Source organism: Homarus americanus, unplaced genomic scaffold (genome assembly GCF_018991925.1).
Source record: "Homarus americanus isolate GMGI-L3 unplaced genomic scaffold, GMGI_Hamer_2.0 scaffold16430, whole genome shotgun sequence".
In the NCBI taxonomy this organism is placed as follows: Eukaryota; Metazoa; Arthropoda; class Malacostraca; order Decapoda; family Nephropidae; genus Homarus; species Homarus americanus.
Window position 1 is genome coordinate 7,864,850 of NW_024729259.1, and position 18,368 is coordinate 7,883,217.

Consider the following 18,368-nt stretch of genomic DNA (forward strand, 5'->3'; position numbering starts at 1 on the left):
ATCAAGGAGCGGGGGTCAACTACTAAGCCACGCCTACCCCCCGTTATTTAAGACCTGACCTCGTGGTGATCCCTCTTTCTACCTACACCAACCAGCCAGCAACACACCTCCTCCGCCGCTGCCTGGCGGCCCTCGCTCCTCCTCCGCCTGCCTGGCGGTCCTCTCTCCCGCCGGCGAGCATGGCGACCCACAAGCTGTCCTTCTCTGAGCGTCCTCACCAACCAGCTCTCTCTACATCACGCTTGTAACCATGCTGCCTTCCCAGCACCAAGCTGCATTGTACATCCAATACAACATGTATAAAGAGAGCACATTGTGAGTTTCCTTTCTCCATCCCATCCTGAGTGTGAACCAAACATCCTGAACCCCACACGTTCAGTAGCTTCGCAGCTGGAACATTTATTGTCATATAAAGTTTCTGCCTTGAGGTTCGCCACATTACAGTAGTTATACTATTGTAGTGGATGCTCTCCCCTACAACTGTCGACTAATCACTTGCCGTTCGCTTACCAGCCAATCAGCTTACAGGTAGAGAAGCTCCATCGACGTCCACAGACTAGGTCTCAGGTGCGGACGCAGGTGTACAGCTGCTGACTGATTTCTGACCGTCCACTTACCAGCCAATCAGCGGTGAGTTCAGCAAACCAGGCCTCTCTCGCGGACTGCGTGGTGATTGGTCCGTTACCGCCTTCACCTCACTTTCCTGATCCTGACAAACCGTATAAATACGCGTAGGCTGGGCTGCTTCTAAACTTGAACTGATCCTACACCTCTTAGAAATTAAACTTCCCTACTATAAACAAAACGCTTCATTAAAAGATGAGAGTGATCAAAGGACACTATCCTTGGCCTCTCCAACCCTTGTTTTCTTGCCCCTTCCTTCCACTCTTAATAAAAACAAAAGATACGTTGCTCAGCCTGCTCCACAAGAACCTGGCCAGAGGTCGTCACCCCTTCCTTGAAACAATGGCTACCTCAAAATAAACATACTTTTAACTAAATGAAAAAGGCTTGAGAGCTAGAACCAAATCACGCAAGATGTAAGTTCAAATATAATTATTATAACCTCAGCATATCTGGTTGAGCCCGGATACTGTCAATCTCTTACTTTCCTTCAAATTTCCTCCCTCTTTTCCTTGATCCTAAACCAATCCCTCAACCCCCAAATTGCCACCAAAGAACTTCCAATCCTAATCCCAGCCCTCCCACCCAGCAATACAAGCAATAGCCTTCTACCTTATCTACAGACGTCAAGTCAAGTCAAGGGGTCCGACTAATTACCCAAATGTAGCCGCAAGTCAAATAATGGTCCTACATGAATAAATCGGGTTACCAATCACTTCTCGACTAGTATTTGGTGTCACAAAGTAAAAAAAAAATGGAAAACGTAATTTAATTTGAGTTAATAGATCGAGTGCATGTACCGAACCTAACCTAACCTCGACTAGTATTTGGTGTCACAGTCACAAAAAATTGGTAAACTTAATTTAATCTGAGTTAATAGATCAAGTGCATGTACCTAACCTAACACAACACAACTCGGATTAAATTAAGTTTACCACTTTTTTTTTTTACTTTATGACACCAAATAATAATCGAGAAGTGATTCACAGCCCGAATTACGCTTGTACGACCATCATTTGACTTCATTGCGGCTACATTTGGGTAATTCCTCGCTCCGTCGGTACATGCATGCGATCTATTAACTCAGATTAAAGTAAGTTTTCCAATTTTTTGTGACTTTCTGACACCAAATACTAGTCGAGAAGTGATTAGCAGTCCGATTTATTCATGAAGGACCATTATTTGACTTCATTGCGGCTACATTTGGGTAATTAGTCAGACTGCAAGTCAAGTGGAGATCATTCTACTCTACTCTCCTGAACCAGCAAGACCTCCCAACAAGCTCCTCACCAACTAGCTCCCTCAGCAAGCTCCTCACCCAACAGGACCTCTGAGCAAGCTTCTCACCACACAGCAACTCCTCCATCCTGAGTGTGAGATATCTTACATGCACGTACGTATGTGAGCCCATACAAAGAGAAATAGACTGTGGGGTTATGGGATGTTGGTTCACACTCAGGATGGGTTGGAGAAAGGAAACTCACAATGTGCTCTCTGTATACATATTATATTGGATGTACAATGCAGCTTGGTGCTGGGAGTGGCAGCGTGGTTACAAGCTGGAGTAGTGAGAGCTGGTAGAGAAGCGTGCTCAGAGGAGGTGTTGCTTGCTGGTGGCTGTAGGTAGAAGAAGGAGGTGTTGCTTGCTGCGGCTGAGCTAGAAGAAAGAGGTAGGTCACGGCCACCTGAGGTCTTATATAGCGGGGGTAGGCGTGGCTTGAGAGTTGACCTCCGCTTTGTTAGGCGGCGCTGGTTGCTGACCTAGACCACGAGGCGAAAGCTGGGGAATTCGAAGAGGGCCGGCTGGTCAGAGACAAACGGCGGAAGTAGGGGAGAGGATCCACTACAAGACAAACAGAGATCTTGACAGCTGGCCACATACAGTACGCTACAATTGGGGACCCCCGGAGTACAGTACGCTACAATTGGGGACCCCCGGAGTACAGTACGCTACAATTGGGGACCCCAGAGTACAGGCTAGTACCCCAGTACATACAATTGTGACCCCTGCGCCTACAGGACAGACGCTACAATTGGTGACCCCGGAGTACAGTACGCTACAATTGGTACAGACTACCCGGCTAGGACCCCAGTACAGCTATTAGGGACTACAATTGTGACCCCGAGTACACGCCCAGGAGTACAGTACACTACAATTGGGGACCCCCAATCACACATTGGTGGAGTACAGTACGCTACAATTGGGGACCCCCGGAGTACAGTACGCTACAATTGGTGACCCCCGGAGTACAGTACGCTACAATTGGTGACCCCCGGAGTACAGTACGCAACACTATATGATGTTACTGGGGAGGAGGGTCAACTCTTAAAAATATATCGATATCGCTCCCAATCCATGCTTGAGAAATTCTGGAACATGTTCTCCTTAACATGCCCAGTATTTGCCATCAGTCTATGTCGCTGTATATTGTTGTATGCCTAAACAGTGTGTATACATGCTGAACGAGTGTGAACTTATATGACAATATTGTACTAAATAAATATATATATCTGTATTAATCTACATTTCGGAAATCCCTCTGCGTATAAAAATCCTTCTGTTACAGTATACGTTGCTACTGCCAGGCGTATGATTTCAACCTTCCTCTTACAGTTGTGGAAATGATTTAACTTATAAATCTCGCTGTCATTATCTCAAAATAATTTCATACTAACATAAAGGCGTTTCAAATGTAATATTTTTATGTATCTATTATAGAAAGGAACTCATCGACATTCCTCCAGCTACCAGATGTATGATGTTCGCCAAATCTATAAATTTACATACAGGACCTAGGCGAGTATGCTCCTTTGATATAACTGAAACGCTTTTCTTAACCTTTGAACCTTTGATAGTCGATGTTCAGTGTATGATGTGACTTAGAGTACTGGAGCATTCTCAACTAAATTTTGAACATGTAAGAAATGGCTCACTATCTACCTATTTATATTGCTCTCAATCACCATCGTTGAATTGTGGATGCACTGTGGGGTACGAGATGTTTGGTTCACACAGGATGGGATGGAGAAAGGAAACTCACAATGTGCTCTCTGTATACATGTTGTATTGGATGTACAATGCAGCTTGGTGCTGGGAAGTGGCAGCGTGGTTACAAGCGTGATGTAGAGAGAGCTGGTTGGTGAGGATGCTCAGAGGAGGACAGCTTGTGGGTCGCCATGCTCGCCGGTGGGAGCGAGGGCCGCCAGGCAGCGGCGGAGGAGGAGGAGGTGTTGCTTGCTGGTTGGTGTAGGTAGAAAAGAGAGAGGTCACCACGAGGTCAGGTCTTAAATAGCGGAGGTAGGCGTGGCTTAGAAGTTGACCTCCGTCATGTAAGGCGGCGCTGGTTGACCTAGACCACGAGGCATACACTGGGGAATTCGCGGGGTCGGCTACTCAGCGACACAGTTCTCAACTTCTTTTTCTGGGTTAATTTTCATATTTTGGTTTACTTATATTCTTGTATTAGCGAAATTACTCGGCTTCGCTCGGGTTAGGTAGGTTATGTTAGCGGTAAGGTTGGGTTGGATTGGTTTAGGCGAGTTTGGGGGGCCATTTCACGAACTGAGCAAAATTGCTGCTCAGTTCATGAACCGGGCAGTTACACAAATGGAGCGTAACATATACTGTACACTGTTCAACCTTAATTGTCACAGTTTGTCCTCCCTGCCATGGGTAACCACATTACCCTAATCAAACCCAACCTAGACTGCCACAATTTGTCCTCCCTGACACGATTAACCACTTCTCGCAATCGCCGTGACTAACTCAGTAGGGGAAAATTTTTGCTTTCTTGCCCGGAGCACCTGGGAGTCCGTAGTCAACAGCAATACCAAGGCGAACAACCTTGGAACTAATCACTAGCGTAGCTAGGGGGGGCGGTCCGCCCCGGGCGGCACTTTTGGGTCTGCTCATCACCCATATCTGCAGCTACTGGAGACGTTAATCCATCCCTTTGTATCGGCGGCAAGTTAATCCTTGTCGTGTCTGACCTAACACCTGACCCACATCATCACGGCCACGTCATGAGCTACACCCTTGCTATGCGCCCCCCGCCACACACACAACCTGTAACCTGTTGAGGATTAAGGAAACAACTTCAAACAAGTACGCCAGTGAGCTCATGTGGTGTGGGTCAGGTGTTAGGTCAGACACGACGAGGATTAACTTGCCGCCGATACAAAGGGAAGGATTAACGTCTCCAGTAGCTGCAAAACCATGCAGTCTCGGGTCATATCAGTTCATGTACAGCCGACCAATCCACCAGTTACAAGCAATTCACTTCAGTTCTGCACAAGTCTCCATCGTGACAAGACGAGGGGAGGCTAGACGACTTTTAAGTTCTCTTGTGTTTTCGATCCAGTTATTTACTTCGTTGGAAGACATAATACTATAAGGTAAGAAATATTAAAGTATTGGTTAAAAAATATTGATGTGACTTTTGCTGCGGTACTGAGATTAAATATTAAGATTTTGTTTCACAGCATTGCGATTTTATACTAAGACACTATCCTCACTGGGGTACAGACAAAAGCCCCCCCGACAAAAGCCACCCAGACAAAAGCCCCCCAGACGAAAGCCACCCAGACGTGGAAAGAAGGCCCCCTTGAACTTTTGCAGTTTATTCAAAAGTATAACCTTGGGAACTCGGTTCCAAATATAGTAATAATGCTGAGGATTTTCCTCACAATTGCTGTTAGTGTTGCTACCTGTGAGAGGAGTTTTTCGAAACTAAAACTGATCAAGAATTACTTAAGATCTACTATGAGCACCTTGCGGTTGAGAAATCTTGCCATACTGTCTATAGAGCGACAATTGACAGATGAAATAGTTTTTGACAATGTCATTGAAGAATTTGCCAACAAAAAAACAAGAAAAGTTACTTTGTAGAAAGTTGTAGTTTTCATTTCAGAAATAAAGATGGTTCATTTCAGAAATAAAGATGGTCCTAATTTTTTACACTTTTTTTACTTTTTTCCCTATCCTATATGTCGTTTTTGCTTTTTGTTTAACTGTTACTTATAAAGTTTAAGTATGTTTGGTGTGTATTTAAAGCATACTATATTTGAGTATGTGAAAGTACAGTAATATTATAATGGTACACAAACTATTTAATATATATATATATATATATATATATATATATATATATATATATATATATATATATATATATATATATATATATATATATATATATATATATATATATATATATATATATATAGAGTGAGTCACTGTGCAATATGTATTTTTTGTGGGGGGGGGGGCAAACTCAAGGGCCGCCCCGGGCGGCACACACTCTAGCTACGCCACTGGAACTAATGCAGAAATCCAAGAACATGGTTGGTTTAAATCAGCCAGAAATAAAGTAATTGAACCACCTCCTACCCCTAATAAACACATAAAACATTTTTAGAGAGAATAATATATGGGAGTGACCTACCAGCTCCACTAAGAACCTGGCAGGCCTCTCCATACAATGTACCTTTAGAATTGACTAACACAGCTGACATTTAACTAACACATTAGCAATTAAAAAAAATGTGACTACCCTCCCAGCCTCACAAGGACCTGGGAGGGCTCACTAACTCCACCACAGTAAAAAATACGAAGTAAGAAATATAATGAGCAGCACCATATAAGTAAACTAATACCAATACAAAAGGTCTGACGACCCGAGGGAGCAAAACATAGATAAAAAAAAAACAATAGATAAGATGAAGCGATCTGGTTGAGCCCAGATTCTTTCTACTCCTGTATTTCAGTTTCACCACTTTTCTTCAATCCCTCATAATCTTCTTTCACCTTATAACTCATGACTCCAGTGCCAATGTAATAATTATATGTGTGTCGTTTCAGGTCTAACTCCTTCCGTTTTGAAACTATGGCTGGAACAGACAAGCACGCCTTTATATTATAAATAATCTTTTTCATATTTACTTGTCGAGTTTTTTATTTTTATTTACCTATTTTTATCTTATTCATATTTCTCTAAAACTCTTATGACTGTTTACTTATAATTATTATCGTTATCTTATGCAATTAATTTTGTTGACTTAGTTTCTTGTTAACTTATCTTGTTGACATTTTCTTGTTGACTTATCTCGTTATCTTTTTTCTTATTGATTTATCTTGCTATCTTTTTTCTTGATGAATTATCTTTTCTTTTTCTTGTTTACCTTTCTTGCACTGGTTTGAAGACGGGCAACAAAGTACATTCAGAATGGAAAATATGGCTCTCAGTGTAGTTACTGTAGTACCAAAAGGAACTATCCTATTAGACCCACCCTGTTTGGGATCTACATTAACGATATCGATGAAAATATGTCGAGCCACATTGTCAAATGTTCGGGAAGATAACAAGTCAAGCTAATGTCGCAATCACGCATGAACACCTGCATGCCGGTGCATGCCCAGTACTTGCCAACATGCGCGTGACAGAGACGTGACCGATCGCCCAGGCGGCTAGCGAGCCAATCTTTTAGTGAAGAGGATAAATGAAAAGGAAAAGTAATCAGAGACGTGACCGATCGCCCAAGCGGCTAACGAGCCGATCAGTGGTGAAGAGGACAAAAGCAAAAAAGCGAACTGTTCAACTGGCCGCAGGACTGGCGAATGTTTGTTTGGTTTATTACAAAATGCAAGACCCTGCACCTGGGATACAATAAAAATAATCAAATATTATGTGAATAATACTTAATTAATACTGTTGAGAAAGGAAGAAAAATCTAGGTGTCGTGATAGACCAATCACTGAAGGTAACTCAACAAGTAGGAGTAGTAGTGAGAAAGGCAACCCGAAAGACACCACCCCTCCTGCTCACAAATGAATGCTGCGATGCCTTCGAATTCATACTTCTGAAAGAGAACATTGGCGATGCTAAGTGGTAAACGCGGGAGTGGAGCCAATTGTACATTATGCACCTACACCACAATATATGCTTGACTGATGTGAAATTGCATAGCGATTTTACTTAATAAATACCTTTTTAAACAACTGTCCTGCCAATGGCCACGACAGTGAGTTGCCAAATTGTAATATTCTCGAATAAGTCCTTCCACGAAAAGTATGAAGTACATTATGAGCATTTTGAAGTCTTTGGTCGACATTCAAATTTATAGTTGTGGATTTCCAATTTTTGTCAAACAACTATTTGATTGGATCATGCCTTCATATAAAGAATAAAGTATAAATTATCAGTTCTCTAGTCAGTGAATGTATTCTCTTGCCAAACTGAATATAATGAGGCTAAAACGCAAATGTTGTTATAATTGCTATTCATTTCTACTATAATTTACATGCCAAGTTTTTATCAAGCTAATATACTATTCCTTACAGCATGTCCTGATAGCACTGTACGATATTTGGGCTGTGAACAACCTAAGTGACAGTTGGCAACGCTTATTTCATGTTCCATTCTGCACACGGCAGCTCAGTAACAGAGCAATCCTGCGCTAGTGAAAGTGGCGGTAATCGCAGGGGAAACTTGTGTGGTTAAGCTCGGTAACCACCCCATGTATATCGTTGTTGGACACTCCACTACATATTAGGGAGGTGAGTGATAGTTACAGATATATGATCTAAAATTTGGTCGAACTGTAGTGATGTCGGGAGGAGATTTCAATGTAACTCAAGGGCGTGTGTTACAAAGGGCGTTTGTAAACACTGACAGAGCGTAGGATCCTAGATCGTTCGTTTTACTCTTTAAAGTGCTTGAGCACAGTGCATTTAATTGTTGTAATTCTGGTTCTTCTTACATGCAAAAATGATTTAAAAAAGAGAACGAGCCTCAATTATTGTACATATTTTTGTTTATGGGAAATACTTCTTACTTGTGTTTGCAATTCGATGTTTCTGAGCAAGTTTTATCTATCCATTATAGAATATATATATATTTATTCAGTAAAATGGTCTAATCGCTAATTGGGCTATTAACTGGCAACTAATGTTTTTGCCAGCTAGGGATTGTAAACTCTTGGAACAATCTACCAGAGAGTGTTCTGACGGCACCGAGTGTGAGCTCTTTCAAGTCAAGACTTGACCAACACTGGAGCGAGTTCAGGTACATTCAGGAGCCGGTGCATGCCCAGTATTTGCCAACAGTGCGTGACAGAGACGTGACTGATCGCCCGGGCGGCTAACGACCCGATCAGTGGGGAAGAGGATAAAAGTAAAAGTATTGAGCCCGTTGGTGTTTGTATGCCGGTGCATGTCCAGTATTTGCCAACAGTGCGTGGCAGAGACGTGACCGATCGCCCGGGCGGCTAGCGAGCCGATCTTTTGGTGAAGAGGATAAATGAAAAGGAAAAGTAATCAGAGACGTGACCGATCGCCCAAGCGGCTAACGACCCGATCAGTGGGGAAGAGGATAAAAGGGGTCCGACTAATTACCCAAATGTAGCCAAATATAGCCGGAATGAAGTCAAATAATGGTCCTAGATGAATAAATCGGACTGCCAATCACTTCTCGACTAGTATTTGGTGTCAGAAAGTCACAAAAAATTGGAAAACTTACTTAATCTGAGTTAATAGATCGCGTGCATGTACCGATGGAGTGAGGAATTACCCAAATGTACCCAAATGTAGTCGCAATGAAGTCAAATAATGGTCCTAGATGAATAAATCAGACTGCCAATCACTTCTCGACTAGTATTTGGTGTCAGTCACAAAAAATTGGTAAACTTAATTTAATCTGAGTTAATAGATCAAGTGCATGTACCTAACCTAACCTAACACAACACAACTCAGATTAAATTAAGTTTACCAATTTTTTTTTACTTTATGACACCAAATAATAATCGAGAAGTGATTCACAGCCCGAATTACGCTTGTACGACCATCATTTGACTTCATTGCGGCTACATTTGGGTAATTCCTCGCTCCGTCGGTACATGCACGCGATCTATTAACTCAGATTAAAGTAAGTTTTCCAATTTTTTGTGACTTTCTGTCACCAAATACTAGTCGAGAAGTGATTAGCAGTCCGATTTATTCATGTAGGACCATTATTTGACTTCATTGCGGCTATATTTGGGTACATTTGGGTAATTATTCGGACCGGGATAAAAGTATAACAATTCTTATTGCTGTAACTTAATGGAAATTTTGCTCTGCTCCATTTAAGACGTCGTTTACTATCGTATGAGAGCCAAATTATACTTGAGGTAGGTTAGTTAGGTAAGGGAAGTTTGGGTTAAGTTTTTTATGAAAATTCTTAATTATATACTGTACTGTACTTTTACTTTATCCTCTTCATCATTGATCGGCCTGTTAGCCGCTTGGGGATCGTCACGTCTCTGTTACACACTGTTGGTAAGTACAGGGCATGTACTGTACTGGCTCCAGAATGTATCTACCTGCGCCAGTGTTGGTGAATTCTGGCCCAGAATGAGCTCGCACTCGGTACCGCCACAACGCTCTCTGGCAGATTGTTCCAAGAATTCACAACTCTCACTCAAAAAAAAAAGTTTGCGCTGGCAAAGTTACACTAAACTTAAATGTAATCACAGAAAACTATGTACTGTACAGCAGTCACTATTTAATTACTTTAATCACTACTGGATGCCACCACATCCGGCAGTTCAGGTGTCACTAGTGGCGCATCCATTTGAGGTCATTTGAATAAAAACAAAAGGTTTTCAAGAACGTAATGATTGACTTGTGTTTTGATGCTCATCTTCATGTTCGAACCTGGAAGAAATATAACTGGTCACCCACAGGGCAGTGAACTCGTTGGTTACAGGTGTTGCAAAAGGTATTGTTAGTGGATCGAGGTGTTGAGATACTGCTGCAGGAAACTCTATATGCAAACTACATACCGTATTTATAGCTGCAGGTGTGAGTTATTTGCCTTGCTCCAGCCAGGGACGTATACGTGTCTCAAGAGCACTTGGGCCACTCATTTCCGGTTGCAAGTTTACATTTTCAAATAGGAGTAAACCAGTAACATGTGGATCGGGGGTAGATGTGTGTTAATATTATCTTATTGTTTGTCTCGCATGTATAATGATCCATTGGGGTTTTCACACGCTTCCTTCTCATTATTTTCATACTTATCATCACTTGCTTCCTACAGTTTGTCTGCAACAGCATCATTTTCACAAATTATCAAATATGCTCTTGTTCTGACACCTCGTTCTTGTCGGTATTTATCTATGTTATTAAAGTCACACTGTCTTCTGTACATTATCAGTATGTTATCAGTCATCTTTCTTGGCTGTGAAAAATCTTTTAAAAACTTTGCTTGCTTTACTAGCTTCCTTCTCAGCAATAACCTCCTCTTTTCTTTCTTCTCTGTGCACCACTCAACTTAGAAGGCATTTTTAAATTCATATTGACAGGATTTCTATGAAACAACGAGAAAAGTGATGTGATGTGATGTGGTTTTAACAAGCAAATGGTAATGTGCATCAAGCAACCAAATGTTCAGGTGTTTTAATAGAATGGACAGCTACAGCTTTTATTAGAAAACGGTTTTCGTGTATACCTTTACGTATATGGAAACACATCATTGTGAAACCCATACCAAACATCACTGAAGTTCTTTACGTGTGACACTGACATTATCAAGGGTACAGGTAATATATATAGGAATACCGGCTATATAAATATGTAATCCACTTGAAAGGATACATACCAGTGTAAAAGTTTCAGATTACCCACCAGTTCAAGTTACCTCCGCGGCCATTTGAACCAAGGTTGAATGTTCCAGTTTCAAATAACCCCCTATTTCTCACAGCTGATTTGACCATATAAAGTTAGACCACTGAATTCAGTATCTTCATCAATACGCTCAATGTATGACAAGTGTAGTCTTAGAACGTCACATGTGTCTTTGAAGTCAAGCATAAATTACAGTATATCATCTGTAATATATACACATACTCTGTAACTATCCTAGCCTGGGCACCATTGCCCTCCCCTACCGCCCCCCTTCCTACGCCCATGGGCCGCCTCGAGGTAGAATGCAGCATAGGTGTGTTCTTCAATGGGAAATCGACTCGAGGGTGTTATAGGATGACATGCGGCTCAGGTATAGAGGAAGGTTGGGCTCTGCTAGAGAGGCCCTACCCTCACTTGGGGAATTTTAAGTTTGGAGTTACTTGCTTGTGCATTTAGAGAATAATGAACGAGATTAAACTCTGAATACGTCACGGGAGGAGACTATTAGTTCTGGAGACGTGGGTTGTTTCACAGTTATCGAAGGTATGAACGTCAAATAATTTCCCTTAATTGGAGATGTAAGAATGGGTTAACTTCATGTAAATTACAAAATGGCACTGAGACTACCGTAGAATGCATCTAACTGGATAACATAAGGTTGTAGTGTTAGTAAATAATGAACTTATAAATTGGTTCAAGGTCAGACAGGCTGTGTTCTATCTTCAACAATGTATAATACATATTCAGAATTCTTAATGAGAGAAGTTATAAGTGACAATGACGGAATAAAAGTAAATGGTAGAGAGAGTTATATATTAAACATAGAGGGATAGAATATAAATTGATAGACGTGGTAGATTATGAATCGGTAAATTGTAGACTACGAGAAAGATTGATAAGTGCCGCAATCCAGACTAATATAGTGTGGGAGGATATAACTATGAACCGTGTACGTGTTGCCTTCATATTATATCCTTACAGGTGGTATAGATGAAGCTATTTGTCTAGTTGCGCGCGTGTGTGAGCAGTAAAGGAATAGCAAAAGAATATTTATAGAGGAATAGATAGGTATGATAGAGAGAATAAGTAGGAGGTAGTAGAAGACTTCTATTACCTAACCTAACGTAGTACAAGTTTATGCTGACGGTGATGTGCAAATACACTGTACTTATACAATACAAGTTATTGACTCCAAAACGCCGAGTTCTCGGAAAGCTCTCGTTCAACGGTCGGGAAGCAGAATGCACTCGTTATACGGTCGCGAGGCAGACGTACTCGTTCAATGGTTGGGAGGCAGAATGCACTCGTTCAATGGCAGGCAGGCGCACTCTTTGTATTGCAGTTACTACATTAAGACTCATTGGGGGACCGGTGGTAGAAGCGGTACCGTTCTTGCCTCGCAAGCGAGATGTCACGGGTTCGATTCCCGGGCCGGTGGAAGTTGTTTGGACTTACTTCCTAGCCCCCATTAGTCCCTGTTCACCTAGCAGTAAAGTAGGTACCTGTTGTAAGTCGAAAGTTGCGAATTCGTATTCAGGGAGTTTTTGGAACTTCCAATAACTTGATGACATAAACCACTGACTCTTCAGGCTTCTACGCCCTTAACTCGTGAGACATAAAGGCAAGCATGCTTCCCTGTTGGGCGCTGTAAACGCTTATGCGCTTCACCTTACGCAAGGATGTTGGGGGGTGCCCAATAAAAAAAATAAAAAAATTATGACTCATTGTATTAGACGAGCGACGCACATCTGTCGGTACAGCCACTAAAGTGTCTGTTTCTCACTAATCTTAAGGAAAAACCAAAAGTAAAACTATTAATATTCATTATGTACGAAGACTGTCCTCAATGGCTGAATTTATTATAATAGTCCTCGTTACTATTGAACTAACTTGAACAACAATATTAAAAAGATTGTGTTTAGTTTTCCATCAAAATTGGTATTCCTCCAAATTGAAAGAGTAATGATGCACCCAAGAAGTTGATTTTAGGTAGAATATAAAAAAAGAGTAAAAAATAACAAAAGTAGTCATGTAGAGACGCTCACCAGGTAAAATGGAGCACCTGCTTATTTCACCTCATCTAACCTAACCTTCTGTAACCCAATGTATATTACAGATCTAAGTCCGTAAGAAAAGTATGATACGATACTTATTGTTACGAAGTGATTTACAGTTGCTTTAATAGGTTCAATTGTTGTTTAATTGTGAAGGGGTGAAGACCCAGTGTGTAAAATATGTATTAAAACAAACACTACTGTCCTATTACCATCACTCCCCCTCCACCACCACTGTCCTCCACCATCACCACTCATTTCGTGTAGAGTGAGGAAGTGTACACCAAACGACGCAGCAAACAGCAGTCGGGCACTGTCACACAGTGTGCTCGAGTGGACGTAGTCACGCAAAGGTGTCGTAACCAGCAGGCCGGCTTTCCTCCCCCAGATCTCCCATATATGGCTCCTGGTAGAAACCTCAGCCATGGTCTACAGGAAGTTAAGGATGTTTGCACGTGTGAGTGTTTGTGTCCCTCTATATATAACCCTGCTGAACATGACAACTCTGAAGATAAAAGACCTCTACGATAACTTGTTTAATATATCACGAAGGCGAAAACGTTAAATTTGCCTGTTTCACTGTTCAGTGTCGTTACGATGGTTCACGACGCACCTGAGAATCTTGAGGCATTGATTGAGTGTGAACAAAGGGAAGAAAGAAGGCTGCAATGCTAAGAAAATAACCATACAAGGTGCCGGTAGATTTAACGACAGTTGATCCCACGCTGTCCTGAAATTCACTCCGGGTAAAGTTTCTTCCGTAACTGCTTGTGAAATGACCAATCGAGGTTTGTGAGTTAAAGGATTTGTGTTCTGTATGTCTTGGATTTACATAATTTGTTTATATTAAGAGTAATGGTAGATATAACTCCAGCTGTCCAGTGTGTTTAACGAGTACAGTTCTATAAATAAGAGACCGCCAGACAACGCAGTAGCCATGGATCTGTTTAGTAGCCGTCGTGGTCACAAAAGCGTTCAGCAGGGCAGGATGTTTCTATTATTCCTCATTTTGCTTTTACTGAGGCTCTATAAACTACTTTACATTCCTTGATTCTTGTGTACTTAGAGGTACTTACCCTCTGTGCCAACTTTATTTTGACCTCCATTGTGTACGATGCTGGACGTGTGCAGCACAGGCTCTCGATTGTACTTGAACTGTTTAAGTTAAACATGTTCGCATTTGATGATGTTTTTATACTCGCTGATAGATTAATCCCCAACTTGACATTTGTTTTCCTATTGTGACACGTGACAAAATAGTACATATTTAACTAATAAACTATGTACTGTACATATTATATATTGTGTGCTTGATGTAGAAAATGTCGTTGATAAAGTTTAATAAAACGGTTATTTGGGTACGGGGAGTGGGGAGTGTTGGAGCCTCACCGACATTACTTGGATTTGATAAAATTACGGCAATCTGATTAGATACAGCAGGGTGGTGCACTCATATAGATAGACGGAGGGGGCGGAGAGCAGACGGTCACTGGTGGATATTTTGTTACTCGGGTGTTGGTAAAGGCAACACTCTTAATAGTTTTTTTTTCAGATATACAGTTGGTAGTACGCAGCTATCAAACAGGGAGGTACTACCGCTTGGGAAAATATTGGAAGCATGAGGTGTTGTCTAATGGTAGACCCTGCTGCCATATGGCATCACGAAAATTGTGACCAAGTCCCAGGTTGCTTACCTGATTTTCTGCTTCTTTTACACACAATTGCAGGGTCTCAATTGTTTCTCTTACTTTGACAGCACAACATGCATATATCGTTTCTCAGTTCGCACTGGATCATTTTTCATTTTTGTATATCTTTATGGTTCTTTATTATTATTATTATTATTATTATTATTATTATTATTATTATTATTATTATTATTATTGTTAATGTCAGTGTTATTATTATTATTATTTTTTTTAATATCAGTTATTATTTTATTTTTATTTTTGCATTTTGTATTATAAATTTTATTTATTATGAACTAATTATTATTAGTATTACATTTTCGCCCCCCAGGCCCCGATGTGGGTCAGTGACGTGCCCGGGTGGGCTAATCCCTGTAAAAAAATGTAAAAAACGAAGGTTTTGGGCGCCGACCAAATTAACGGATAAAATAATGTTAAAGTATTATGGCGGGTGAGGAAGAGAACGAAGAGTTTTTGTTGTCACCAGTACCATGTTTATTGTTCACATGCTGATAACAATTGTTCAGTGTAGATGGTATACACTTGTAGGGGTATCGAGATATTAATGTTGTCTAGCACTCAGGATGGAAGGAAACTCTAATGTGGTTTTCTTGTATAATATATAAGTTATATGAAGACAGTCTGGTGCTGGAGATGCCGTGTGGTGGGGAGCTGCTCAGTAGAAGACGTTCGGAGAGTAGCGTGTTGAAGGAGGTAGATGTGCAGGAGCTTCGTTAGAGAAGATGTTGCCTGTTGCTGGCCTCCTGGTTGAATAAATGTTAACAGCTAGGAGCTTGCTGGAGGAGGTGTTGCTTGTTCAGGAAAATGGGCAGAATGAATCTCAATGGAGAGACAGAGCTTATATACCCAGCAGCCGCTATGAGTCATGTTGGGAAAACCCGAGAAGTCGCCGGTGAATAGTTTCGTTGCTAAGATACGGTAACATCTGGGGACAGCTCTCGCTTGGTTGCTAGGCAACGGCACGTTGGAATGTGATAGCAGGTGGTGGCGGTGCTACGCAGTTTGTAGGGGAGACGTCCACTACAATACTCCCCCTCCCCTCCCGGCGCGGCGGGAGGCTGGATGTTGTCCGGGTTGTGTCCCACACATAACACATACCGGGCAGGTGTATGTACGACTCGACCGCTACGTGTAACAACTCCATCCAGTGACACAAAACCTGTGGGAGAATTAGGAGGAGAAAGAGGGTTTGGGATTAGAGGAGGTTGTACAAGCAATGGTTGTTGTGCTCCTGCTGCTGCAGGGGCTGCGTCAGGAGGAGGGTCCATGGCAGGAGCAGGTTCTATGATAGAAGGGAGATCTATTACAGGTTCAGGTTCTATGACAGGAGGAGGGTCTATGACAGGAGCAGGTTCTATGATAGAAGGGAGGTTTATTACAGGTGCAGGTTCTATGACAGGAGCAGGTTGTACATGAGGGTGAAAAGAGGGTGCCCAGAAATGTCGTGGGCGTGGTGTTGCTGCCGGTGGTAACTGCGGGTGGACTGGTGCAGGCGTAGTTTGTTGATGGTGCTGCTGGGCTGGGGGCCCGACGGGTAAGGCGGCCGGTTTGACTCGGTCTATGCTGACGGTGTCATGTCTGCCATTCCGGATAATTGTCAGGAACTTTGCCGAACGGGTAACCACCTGGAAGGGTCCATCGTAGGGGCGTTGTAATGGGTTGCGGTGAGCATCATGCCTGACGAAAACATACTCGGCTGTGAGTAGTGCAGGAGGGATGTGTTCAGGGCGCCGAGTAGGCTGGAGTGGAGCAGTAGCTCTGAATGCAGAAACTGCTTGTCGTAGCTTTTGGAGTAAGTCGTGACGAACGGCTGGAGTGGTTTGGTTGGGATCAGGAGGGAGTGAGAAATCCCCGGGTAGCCGAAGGGGCTCGCCTAGTGTCAGATCTGCTGGGCTACAGTCCATATCCTCCTTGTGTGACGCACGGATGCCGAGGAGCACTAAGGGAAGCGCATCAGTCCAGCTGTAAGGGTCGTGCTGTGCCTTGAGTGCGTCCTTCAGCTGCCGGTGAAAACGTTCTACCATGCCGTTGGCTTGAGGGTGGTATGCTGTAGTGCGTTGTCTAGACGTGCCGAGGAACTGTAGGAGGTGCTGCCAGAGTTGTGACTCAAACTGTACTCCTCGGTCAGTGATTACGGTTGCGGGGGGGCCAAAACGGGAAACCCAACCGGACATGAAGGCGCGGACAGTAGTCTCTGCTGTAGCGTTGGGCATGGGAATTGCTTCTGTCCACCTGGTGAAACGGTCGATGCAGGTGAAGATGTAGGTGCTACCGTAGGATGATGGTAGAGGTCCCACGATGTCGAGGTGTACTACTTGAAAACGTCCTTTGGGAATAGGAAAGGCTTGTAAGGGGGCCCGTATGTGACGATGTATTTTGGAGGACTGGCAGGCCAGGCACTGGGCAGCCCATTTCTTAGTATCAGACTTGATGCCGGGCCAGACGACACGTTGCGTGAGGAGGCGCTGGGAGGCCCGCACACCCGGGTGGCTGAGACCATGGATGCGGTCGAAAACAGCGCGGCGGTGGACGTGAGGCACGAACGGTCTAGGCTGTCCACAGGATACGTCGCACCACAATTTTATCTTTGTGCCAGGAACAGGGAGTTCTTGGAGTATGAGGCCTGAGGGGGATGTCTTGTATGCTGCCAGGTCTTCGTCTTTCTCTTGAGCCGCGGCTAGCTGCCCATAATCAATGGGTGGAGATGAGGGAAGAATGGTGGATATACAACGAGAGAGGGCGTCGGCGATCTCGTTGTGGCTGCCTTTAATGTGTTGGATGTCGCTGGAGAACTCCGAGATGTAAGCCAAGTGGCGCAGGACACGAGGTGTATGTGACTGGGAAGCTGAAGCGAAGGCGTGGACGAGGGGCTTGTGATCAGTGAAGATAGTGAACTGACGGGCCTCGAGGAAGTGTTGGAAATGTCTGACAGCCAAGTATATGGCCAGGAGTTCTCGATCAAAAGCGCTGTACTTGAGGTGTGGTGGTTGAAGCCGTTGTGAGAAGAAAGCAACGGGCATGAAAATTCCGTTGATCTCCTGCTGTAAGACGGCGCCCACTGCAGTAGAAGAAGCGTCTGTTGTGAGAGTGGTCCGGGCGTTAGGTGCGGGGTGGGCCAGGAGGGTGAGGCGTGTGATGTGCTGTTTGATAGTGGTGAATGCCGTAGTAGCCTCTTGAGTCCACATGAGAGACTTGTGAGACTTCTTTGGGCGTCCCTTGAGAAGGTCGTGTAGGGGGGGCTAGGACGGTGGCAGCTTTGTCAATGAAGAGGTGGTAGTAGTTGACTAAACCCAGGAACTCTCGGAGTTTCTTCGCCGT

General features: G+C 43.1%; 1 protein-coding gene across 3 annotated transcripts in view; it reads left to right on the forward strand.

The window, feature by feature from the left end:
- Positions 1 to 8,042: 8,042 nt before the first annotated feature.
- The window catches only part of LOC121866509 (galactosylgalactosylxylosylprotein 3-beta-glucuronosyltransferase P-like), a 34,769-nt gene continuing 24,443 nt past the window's right edge, over positions 8,043 to 18,368 (forward strand). Inside the window, exon 1 of one of the 3 annotated variants that reach the window (XM_042366261.1) lies at positions 8,043 to 8,179. Coding sequence is in view for 1 of the 3 variants with exons in the window: in XM_042366259.1 (XP_042222193.1) it covers positions 13,766 to 13,798 (33 nt within the window). In the remaining 2 variants the exon portion in view is untranslated. Of the gene's footprint in view, positions 8,180 to 13,643; positions 13,799 to 18,368 lie in introns of those variants that run through there. The other 2 variants (XR_006088991.1, XM_042366259.1) reach the window with 2 other exon arrangements.